At 43.3% G+C, this 11,759-nt stretch overlaps 1 protein-coding gene across 2 annotated transcripts in view; it reads left to right on the top strand.

The window, feature by feature from the left end:
- LOC139338111 (plasmanylethanolamine desaturase 1) overlaps positions 1 to 11,759 on the top strand; it is a 44,941-nt gene that overhangs the window by 9,346 nt on the left and 23,836 nt on the right. The window contains exons 2-3 of one of the 2 annotated variants that reach the window (XM_070973038.1): positions 9,454 to 9,573; positions 9,848 to 9,939. In XM_070973038.1, the coding sequence (XP_070829139.1) occupies positions 9,454 to 9,573; positions 9,848 to 9,939 (212 nt within the window). The remainder of the gene's footprint in view (positions 1 to 9,453; positions 9,574 to 9,847; positions 9,940 to 11,759) is intronic. The other variant, XM_070973039.1, reaches the window with a different exon arrangement.

Genomic DNA, 11,759 nt, shown 5'->3' with positions numbered 1-11,759 from the left:
TAAGTAACTGTTTGTAAATGCAGTTAATTTCAGAGGCAAACTGTAAAGTAAAAAAAGCAGAAGGGTGTGGTTGGCCATGTGCTGGCAGCTCAGCCGTCAGGTTTGCTGTTCGGTGTGTGTGTTTGCATTTGCAAAGACTCTGTAGGTGGATTTTCAGCATGCGTGCAGCTGCCTCCCTTGATTGTTGTTTTTGTGTTCTCTCCTTTGTGAGAAGGCTTGAAACCTGGAAAATAGTTGACCAATTTCAGTCATGGAAAACACGTGGAAAATAAAAGAAGAAGTCAAATGTCCAGGAAAATCATGTTTTTTCTGCATTCTCTGATTTACATTAAGCTCAGAATGAACTACGAGGTTATCTATCAGAGCTCCCCAGGATGGATAACACTGCCATCTGACAGTGATTTTCAGATGGAGATGGAGAAGCTGTTAACACACCTCGAAGTTATGTCACATGGTAGCTAGGGATGCACGATCCGCTTTTTTCACCTCTGATACCGATATCTGAGGTTTAGTAATCGGCCGATACCGATCCAGAAAAACAACGCTGAATTACCTCACAAACGGTATTTCTCCTTGTTTGAAAAGACTGGGATCATTCTTTTGTGCGTCAGACTTGACTTAAACATTTCTTTCCTGTTTTTATGTCCTTCATATCCACGGACACACACTCTTCCTCCCACCTGCTTTCAAAGTCCACTGTCCGTTTAGCCATTTTTCGGGGAGAAGGTGACCACAGGTAACGAGCTCCATCAGGCTGCTGATGGACCAGTGGGGCAGGGACTCGTGCTTGCGGGCTTTTGATTGACATGCCAATGCACTAGCAGTGCATTGTGGGACTTGTAGTACTAATGATGCGTGCAATACACTGGCGGGCCAGCTCTTGTAATAATTAGATATTATCTGGTGCTGGTGCTGTTTTTGGTCCGCGGGCCTTGAGTTTGACATATGTGAGCTAGATCATCACTGACAGGGTTGTGGAGAAGTGCTGGAAAATGATCTCCAGAAAAGAGTGGGAACCCTACTTTGGTTTGTCCATGGCTGTGTGAGCTCACTTCCTTGCTTTAACTTTCATGTCCTTGGTGGTTGACACATATTGTGTGACACTGCACAGCAAAGGACTACAGGTCATGTCATATGTGCTCTGCAGTCTGTGTGCAATGTTGATTTGCATTCAGTAATATAGCAGCACTGAGTGATAACAGTCAGTTCTAAATGTCTGTGAGAACATCACCCAGAGAACAGTGATGAATCTGCTCTTCATCCATCTGCTTGCATGCACACAGGCTGATTTACATACAGAAACAGTCCCAGAATACCAAAGATGGTCAAGTAGCCTCCAAGTAGAGCTGTGGACTAAACTAGCAAATAAAAAAAATAAAGACAACAAAAACAAAAACTTTACAGACGACGACGTTAAGATCCTATAGAATATATACATATATGGATATATGTCCTCCTGACTAGCAGGAAAAAAATATTGTTCAGTTATTATTATTATTATTTTTTTTTAAATTCCGCAATCTTTGTAAGGTAATTACAATACTGAAAACATAAAAAAAAAAAAAAAAAGTTTGTTTTTTAGGACATTTTTGAAACACTATACTAAAATACAGTCAAAATAATTCAGACAATGTTTTAATGTGTTGTTAAGATAAATAAATAGAAATATGCATAAAATATGCCAGAAACATTTCAAGCCAAAATTTGCTCAATAAAAAGTATTATGCACTTACTTTTCCTCTTCTCTTTAAATGCGCTTGCGCTGATGGACGCCATTTTTCTTAATGAGAGAGAGAAAGGTACCAAAGCCCCGCCCCTTCACATTTGGTATGGTTGAGTTCATTCAGTCGTGTGCAGTGTTTAGGCTTGCAAATGTCCTCCACAGAGGACACATTTGAACTACTGGTAGTCAGGAGGATATATATAAAAACGCTATAGCATCCTTGGAGCAGGCATGTGGGAATGTTTCCCAGAATGCACTGGGGCAAATGGACTTCCGGACAAAACTCTCATTCCTGCAGAATCAGAATCAGAAAAGCTTTATTGCCAGGTACGATTTTACACATACGAGGAATTTGCTTTAGTGAGGTGGTAAAAATATATCAATAAGTAAAAAATATAACGATATAAATATATATACACAAATCTGTTTTTACAGAAGCACAGTCTGTAGAAGCACTTCTTAACCCTAACCCTGCATTGTTACACATTATGTTTTGCAACTTTTCTCTTCTTCCAAACTTAATGTTTGCTGTACAAGTACGAGCAAATGTGGTGAGAGCACACGTGACGCGGTCTGTGCGAGTCCACATGATCTCTGTACTGTGCAGGGTTGAAGCTGTGCCTGTTGCAGCACATGAAAATGCAGAGCTGTGATGACGTCTGTAAACACAATAGTAATAAATCAAAACATGTTAAGGCAAACTTGTTATTCTTTGACGTGTGGTTTTTAAAATTTGGTTTCAAAAGTTTTCCATGATTAACATTAAATATTCAAATAAGCAAAAATGAAAGCTAAAGTTTTTTTTTTTTTTTTTTACATCATATGAACTTGATGAGTTAAACACACGAAGCCTCATTAGTTAATCTGCTCCATCAGGACTGTGTGGGTGTGGTTGGATCCGGATCGGTTGACAGTGGCCTGGACACACAAGCTAACAGCACATTTAATTTGGATTTTAATCTTGGTTTTAAATCTTGTTTTGCTTGTTAGTGTAGGTGAATATTGCTCAGACCGTGTATTTCCGTCCCTCTTCCTATATGCTTGCTAACAAACAGCAGTGATAGCTGAAGGGCTCTGCTATCTGTCTGTCCTCCACTCGTCCATTAGTATTCAGAACGTGTTGCCTTCCTGCTTGATGCCGCCACTCATTCCCCAGACAGCGAATCAGCTGGCATTGATTAATTTCAGCCTATTAGCGCCCCTCGTTCCCCTCCCCTGGCTCCGCCCAGGTTAAATCCCTGTGCACACCCACGTGCACGCTTGTAGGTGGGGGTGTTGCTGGGTGAGCGATGGCAGAGAGGTTGCCAGGGAGCCAGTTGTTGTCAGAACGACTATATTAATGTGATATTAATGAGTGTGCTGCTCTGGCCCCAAGTGTGTGTGTGTGTGTGTGTGTGTGTGTGTGTGTGTGTGTGTGTGTGTGTGTGTGTGTGTGTGTGTGTGTGTGTGTGTGTGTGTGTGTGTGTGTGTGTGTGTTTAAGAGCCTGGTCCTGACCTGCTCTATATGAAAGTGTGCTGAGACATCTTCAGTTATGATTTGGTGCTATATAAATAAAACTGAGTTGAATTGAAATTGTATGCCAAGTAAAGGCGGGTTGGGGGTGTGTGTGCGTGTGTGTGTGTGCTATAGAATGAGAGGTTTGTGTTCGATGAGAGTGTGTATGAATGTTGAACCAACTTGAGATATGTCCGTCAATTACATACGTGCTTCTGGAGGCTGTTTTTGTGTGTCTGTCTATAGCTGTGTGTGATATCCAGCAATGCCATGGCCTCTGGGACAGGGGCTTATGTGTGTGTGTGTGTGTGTGTGTGTGTGTGTGCGCGTGTGTGTGTGTGTGTGTGAGGGAGAGAGGGAGTGTGTGTGTGTGTGTGTGTGTGTGTGTGTGTGTGTGTGTGTGCGTGCGTGTGCGTGTGCGTGCGTGCGTGCGTGTGTGTGTGTGTGTGTGTGTGTGTGCGCTCTGCAGAGGCCTGTCCTAGTTTCCTTTCCCTCACCAGGGAGCCAGAGGATCCAAGGACTGACGCACATCACCTGACAGCCGCCCCACTGCTCCACGGCCCTGCATCGTGTGTGTGTTTATGTGTGTGTGTGCGTACATGACGGAGATGGACTGTGTGTCAGAGGGTGTGTGTGTGTGTGTGTGTGTGTGTGTGTGTGTGTGTGTGTGTGTGTGTGTGTGTGTGTGTGTGTGTGTGTGTGTGTGTGTGTGTGTGTGTGCTCACAAATGTAGATGTGTGTTTGTGTTCAGAGTGTGTATGTGTGTGGGTGCAGGTGCAGGGAGAGAGTTGGAGAGAGTGAATTTTGGTGTACTGATCCCTTGAGGTGTGTGTGTGTGTGTGTGTGTGTGTGTGTGTGTGTGTGTGTGTGTGTGTGTGTGTGTGTGTGTGTGTGTGTGTGTGTGTGTGTTTGTGTGTGTACGTATGTATGTATGCACCTTGGGGCAGAGTGGACAAAATGGTGTCACATTAATCTTGGAGACAACAGAGCTAACTGTGCTCTACATCACCTCAGCATGGACTGAAGCTGTGTGGACTCAGACGCATTACGCTGGCTTTGTGATGCTAACACATGAAGCTCTTTCCCCAGACCTGTGATACATGTGCTCAACAGGACAGCAGCACACCTCATGGTTGACCGCTGCCTTTAAACCAGCACTGACTCCAGTGTTCACTCACAGTATAGGACCTGCGCTGTGGTGCAGTGATGTTGTTGTTGTTGTTGTTGTTGGGAATGAGATGAAGAAAAAATCATCTTGTTTACCAGGATTACCAATCAAACCACAAAGGGAAGCCAATGAGTGACCAGAAAATCTGAGAACAAGATGTTTGGATGGTTGCTGCCAGCTGTAAACCCTCTCACGCTCTCTGTGCTTCACGCCGGGTTTCTTTGGAAATGAAGTTCTCCTCTTTCAGTTTGTGCAGCTCATGAACAAGTCGTTTTCCACAACCTGCTGACTTTTCTGTTGCGGTTGTATTCAGCAACAGTCATGCGTCCTTTAGATAACATTGAAATTTACCTCAATGTGTGTCACAAATTAAACAAATTCAATTAAGGTGGCACGGTGACACAAGTGGTAACACTGTCGCCTCACAGCTAGAAGGTCCCATCCACCATGCCTTCAGTGCCTGCTGCTTGAGGAAAAAGGGCCTTTCTGTGTGGAGTTTGCATGTTCTCCCCGTGCTCACCTGGGGTATCCTCCATGAAAATACCCCTACCCCCATAAAAGATCACCACCTGACCAATAGTGACGGAAAAGAACTGGGTCCCCGGACGCCGGTCGGCTGGCAGCCCACCGCTCCTGGTCTGCCGCGGAGGAAGGACTGACCAAGGATGGGTCAAAGGCGGAGAAAGAATTTCACATATACATGGCGTGTGTGCAGTCCCCCCCCAACTCTGCATGTTGTGTTCATTGTGACAAATAAAGGATGTTTCTTCTTCTTCTTCTTCTTCTTCTTCTTTTTAATTCAAGTGTTCACTGGAATGCCTCAAACAGGCGTCATACTGGCCCGGCCTGTTTAATGTCTTGTGAGCAGGACCCATATTATTTAAGGAATAGGCCTAATTAATCCGGGGATAATGCATTAACATTAACAATGAATTAATGTATCATTAGGACGCAGTCTCATAGCATTTTGATAGAAGATAAATCAGCCCCTCAGACCAAGTAGTTAAAAAAATGCACACACAGGGCCATTAGAGACTGAGTACAGTTAGATACAGTGTGTCTGTAATCAGTACCAACATGCTTTGTTATTAGACTGGAACCATTAAACAATCCAATAACTAAGCTGTCAGTGAATATCAGACTGCCTTCAGCAGTTACCTGCTGTTTCTGTTGTGCTGACAGAATGTTAGAAAATGTACTGCTGGAACTGAGCAGAAGCTCGCTGCACTCTGCGGTCAAAGTATTACGCCACACTCTCTTTTTCACATACTGATAATTTGTTATACGTCTCTGCATAAACACTCTAGAAACACGAGATAAAAGCGCCATCATATGTTGACAGTTTTCTTGTCAGTTCACCATTAATATTAACCATAAAGACAAATTATTTCTGTACAAACTTACAGATTTCGTCGCCTTCACGCCTTGCCAGCCTGCGGGGGGGTACCTGTGCTGTTTCAGTGGGAATGAGAAGCGAAATAGAAAACGGGCTGGTTGGTGTATCAACGCCGAATTAAACATCAACTCCTAACACAGTTAATTCACCATGTAGCATCAGTTAAAAACAGGGTGGTACCCCTGAGCGCATCGACGGTGACTTTAATGCGTCCTTTTGGATTTGAACTCAGGACACATGCCATCATCACTGGAAACTGAAAATCACTGAATGCCGTATACAGATAAGTGTCTATCACAGCAATTTCTGAACTCCATGTATGTTCATAGTTAGCTGACGCTATGCAGCATTATCGTAAACCTCATATTAATAATTCAGTGGCACAGTGCGAAGCTGCTCCTGCTTCATTGTTAGCTGTAAATGTTTACTGAGTGGGAGAAATCTCGTGCTATTGTTGACGTCCAGCACGATGATGGAGACACTGGAAGATGTGAGTTTGTTTATTTGCTGCTTTGCGTGAATTCTTAAATGAGGAAATCTGCAACTTCCTTTCAAGGGCACAACGGCCAGTTGAAGAAAGGGCGTGCCAAACTGGGTGTGTGGTGGAAACTGCATTTTGGCCACAGCCCGGCCATCTGGCTGTGGTAATTCATGCCCTTTAGCTATTATATATATTAATATATATATGTTATTAAAATAATGGTTTTGGGAGAAATGTGAATTTGCTTTTTTAGAATTGGAGTTGGAAGTGAAGATCAACACCTTGTATGAGGTTGGAGGCTGCAGCCAGCTGCCAGTTATCTTAGCTCAGCATAAAGACTGGAAACAGTTAACTTGGTTCTCATTAATGAACACTTTATATCTCATTTTTTTTAATCTTTTCCAAACTTCGGTGTTGGCCAGACGCTGTGACTTCGTCGAGGTTGTCACTGTGAGGTTGCCCAACAGGCCGCAGAGAAACCAGGAAACACTGCTCCCAGCCAAGAAATGCGTTCACACATGATCCTGTAAAAGCAAATTTTTGTTTTTACATTTTTTGCACAGAGCCAGGATAGCCCTGTTTCCAGTCTTTATGCTAAACAAAGCTAACTGGTGTGGGCCATCACAGCATCCAGAATAAGCAGAAACACTGGATCATTTTCCTTGTCAAGTTACAGTCAACAGTGGGAACAATGGAGTTTTTCAAAACATCAAACTCATTTAAAAGCTGAACTTCCATCTACAGTTGAATTAGCCACCTGCCTCCCCACACCTTTGATACCATCTATTCTATTTTTAGAAGGTGAAGGGTCACATTTGATGATTCGTTAAGTATCCATAATCACATATTTTAAATCTCCCATGACCTCTTCAGTCCATACCTTATGAGAGGCTGATAGCATATTCATAGTCACACCGGCCTATAGGCACACACACTCACAGGCCTGTGTGCTTTATTAAAAAAACTGTCATGAATATCTTATAGGCTGCTAGTGCCATGTGATACATTAGAATCTGAACACATTAAAGTTTTAAAAGCACATTAGACTGGCAAAGAAAGACGAATTAGATGAGGAGTGATGCGGATGAGAGACGAAGAACAAAAGTAACAGATCAGCGGTGGTTTACATTTTAGTGCTTTATATTTGTACATTTTTAACATATTCATACAGACACTTGGTCACTTTATAAGGCACTGGGACCCCTTACTGTCATTTTTCGCTGTGCAAGGTCAAATTAGCGAATTATAAATATAGAATGTCAATTAAAAACGTCCAGTTACACTTAAAATAAAGCTCGCTGAGAACAATAACAAACACACGGTCAATGTTACGAAGCTGTCACTCTTTGGTTAGGTCTAGGCAGTAACCCTGCTTGGTTAGGTTAAGGACAAGATCGTGGTTTGCCTTAGAATAGAGACATTAGGGCGTATTAAGGCCAGGACAGTCCTTTGGTCCGCTGTCTTTGGTTCGGTTCCTTTTCACTTTGCAATTTTCGCAAGAGACCCAGAATGTGTCAGTAAACACACGTGTGCAAAGATCATTCAATCATTGGACAAAATGGTCGGGGTAACGCAGAGTAACATGGTAAAAAACAAGGGGGGGATTATGGAGATTATGGAGCAGCGTGTTGCACTCGTTGTGCGCTCCGTGTTGGGCCACGACTCGTTTTAACCCGATGGTCTGACAACGCGCTGATAATCTTTAGAGTTACCGCGCTAATCAAAACAATATTTCCCATAATGCCCGCAGCAACGGGAGCCCGTTGTGTCCAAAAAGGCATAGAATTTTTAGAACTGGGTTGGACCGAGTGTGGTCGCTTTCACATAAGCGAACCGCACCAGCGTTCGTTTGGAAGCGAACCGAGACCACCTCTCCGGCTGGGTCTCGGTCCAGCTGTTCGACGGTTCGTATTCGTATGTTCGTTTGTTTGGTTCGAACCAAACAAGGCAGGTGCGAATACGCCCTTAGTTACATATGTTACTTTCATACGTTCACTTCCATATGTTGTGATATGTTGCTTCATTTACAAAAGAGTTCAGCCTTCACTTTTGGCTTCACCTGGGACACAAACCCTGGTTTCCTGCGTGAAAGTGCTTGGCCCATCCAACCGCTTTCTCGTTAGGAATGAGGGCGGGCTGTCATTTGAGCGAGGATGGGTTTATTTTTAAGTGGCTTACATATTCTGTCATCAAACTTCCTGCTTGGGCTGATAAGTCAGAACAAAGAAAGGAAGCAAAGAAGGTGACAATTCAAAGAGATGTAAGTTCATGAAAGACTTTGCAGTAGGACACGGCGCCCGGCCATATTAAATGGGCTATAGATGAACGATGTGTTCATGTGTTTCAATAATTCAGTATCTCTAATCTTCAGGGTTGTGTGGCTGAAGAGTTTTGAGTTTGACCCTCTCGTCTCTCTCTTATAATATTGATGATCTGTGAGTTTCAGTATAAGGGGTTTTAGTTGGTCCCTCTCCCTCTGTCCTCAGTTAATACTGCTGACCTATGAGTTTGGCCTTATCCCTGCAGAGGCCTACCTCCCATCTAAAACCGCCTGTGTGTGTGTGTGTCCATGCGGGATTGGTGCTGCGTCAGCATTGGTGTTTCACATATAAGAGGTCATGACCCCACAGCACCGACTACACTTGTCTTCATCTTACTGATTATATATTAACACCCTGAACACACACATACACACACACATAGTCATTGTGGTTGAATGGTCCTTTGACCCTCAGTAAGAAGTGAGCTGTTCTCCCAGTGGTTGCAGGGACCTCACCCAGGTCATTAATACAACACATCAGAGCCTCAGCGCCAACACCCTCAACTCTCTTTCCATTCTCGTCTTCAGCTTCCTCTTCTCTTCTCTTCTCTTCTCTTCTCTTCTCTTCTCTTCTCTTCTCTTCTCTTCTCTTCTCTCCTTTCCTTTCCTCTCCTCTCCTCTCCTCTTCTCTTCTCTTCTCTTCTCTTCTCTTCTCTTCTCTTCTCTTCTCTTTTCTTCTCTTCTCTCTTCTTCTCTTCTCTTCTCTTCTCTTCTCTTCTCTTCTCTTCTCTTCTCTTCTCTTCTCTTCTCTTCTCTTCTCTCAATAATAACAATGCCTTTACTGAACAATATAATCTGTGTTTTGACTTGTTGATGCTAAGATAGCTAAAATTTGTCTTCCTTTCCATTTGTGCCCTTGTTCCTCTGTAGGTAAGCGGCTGCAGGAGTGGTTGTGTGTGATTCTGTGCCTCTTCCTTTTCATCATCAACTTTTCCTTCCTCCTCCTGCACTTCTCCACAGTTCACATCTACAAGATAATCCTCGGCATCGGTGAGAAAGACCACGATCGCAGAGAAATGACCGAGCTTAGATGAAGATATTATAAAATCACCCATCAAAGTCACTATGAAATAGTTAGAAATACATTTTTATAAATGTTGGAAATCCTTTTCGTGAGAGAGCCAGTGCAGTCCTAAATCATTGTTCTTGTCCACATGAGGTTTTTCCAACAGTTGTAGAGTTGTGTTTTGCTGTTTGCCTGCACATCTAATAACAACGTATGTTATTCCTTTTCATTGTGTCTGTTTCTGTGGTTGTGTGCCAGTCCTTGGAATAGTGACCGCAGACTTTGCATCGGGTATGGTACACTGGGGGGCGGATACCTGGGGGTCCGTGGATATCCCTGTTATTGGCAAGGTGAGCTCACAAACATATACACACATAGACAGTCCAGCTGCCTTAAACCGCTTCTAGTAATTTGCCTTTGTTTAGCTATTGTACATAGTAAAGACTCATTTTTGTCACTATTCTCTGAAATCACTGTTTTGCCACAATAACTGGCTCATAGATAAGATCCCTAGAAATATATATTATACTATAATATAGTATTTTCCACTGCTTAAATTAAGTTTCATTAATAAAACTTATAAACCATTTGGCTGTGTCATGCAAATGAATTAGATATTCACCACACAAAAATGGAAATGACCCGTCTATGCACATTATTTATAATAGTAATAATATCACTAATATCACCTGTAGTAATAGTAGTATCAGTAGGAGAATGTTCTCTGATTCTTTCAGTGTTTCAGTGCTTTTGAAAAAGCAGAAATCAAAACAAAAACACAAGAAAGAAATTGAAAATGGAAAAATATCAACCATGAAAACAAAACCATAACCACAGCGCAGTCAGAAAAATGCGTCTGAGTGAAGTAAAGTGAAGCAAAAATGTTGCGTAAAGCAAATTAAATAAAGATTGAAGAAAAATATGAAGAGAAAGATTAAATTAAAGCATAACTGTAAAACCACAGCTCGTCATTGCTACACTTTTGTTACGTTTGGATTTTGTTACGTTCGGACAGAGCCAGGCTAGCAAATTTTGGGCTGTGTTATGCTAACGTATATTTAGCGCATAGAGATGAGATGTATCACTCTTCTTGTGTAACTCTCCACGAGAATCAAATAAGCATATTTCCCGTTACATTAAACATTAAAGTGTGCTGTTTCCGATCCATTGTTTTAACATGTTCAGACAGCACCACACCTTTGGCAGCCGTATGTTTTTTCTTTAAAAGCTGACTCTTCTTCGACATCTAACTTTATTTTCACAGCTGGCTTTCTTTGCTGTGTGTTTAAGTCACTTTCTCGAGGACATCGGTTTCATATATGCTTTAGTTTTTCTCATACTGTGACAGTTTCTGGCAGCTCAATGGGATTTTTTGCTGTTTTAAGTTTTGTCAAAAATAAAAACAAGAATATAGTTGACATTTCTGTGATCCAGTGAATTATGGACTGCAGAGAAGATGCTGTCCCATACCTCCAGCTCAGCGCCCCCTCTCTCCTGAGGCTGCATCGCCATGGCAGCGTTGCGCTTACACCTTATTCCCCTGAGCCAGAGTGACCTGGAAACTAAATGTCATTGTCTCACAGAGGGATATAACTGTAGACATTAACGTCCATGGCTCCCAATACACACGACCCCCCCCCCCCCCACACACACACACACAAATATACAGACACATGGTATGAATGGCCTCACCTTAACCTCCACCACCTGTCACCATATACAGTGCCATAAGAAATGTAAGGAGACGTATTTTGGCATGAAGAAATATAGATATCCATCCATCCATCCATTATCTTCCGCTTATCCGGGGCCGGGTTGCGGGGGGAGCAGTCTGAGCAGGGACGCCCAGACTTCCCTCTCCCCGGACACTTCCTCCAACTCTTCCGGGGGGATCCCGAGGCGTTCCCAGGCCAGCCGAGTGACGTAGTCACCCCAGCGTGTCCTGGGTCTTCCCCGGGGCCTCCTCCCGGTGGGACATGCCTGGAACACCTCCCTAGGGAGGCGTCCAGGGGGCATCCGATAGAGATGCCCGAGCCACCTCAGCTGACTCCTCTCGATGCGGAGGAGCAGCGACTCTACTCTGAGCTCCTCCCGGGTGACAGAGCTCCTCACCCTATCTCTAAGGGAGCGCTCCACCACCCTGCGGAGGAAACTCATTTCAGCCGCTTGT

Source organism: Chaetodon trifascialis, chromosome 10, assembly GCF_039877785.1.
Source record: "Chaetodon trifascialis isolate fChaTrf1 chromosome 10, fChaTrf1.hap1, whole genome shotgun sequence".
NCBI lineage: Eukaryota > Metazoa > Chordata > Actinopteri > Chaetodontiformes > Chaetodontidae > Chaetodon > Chaetodon trifascialis.
This window is presented reverse-complemented; position numbering and strand designations above follow the sequence as displayed.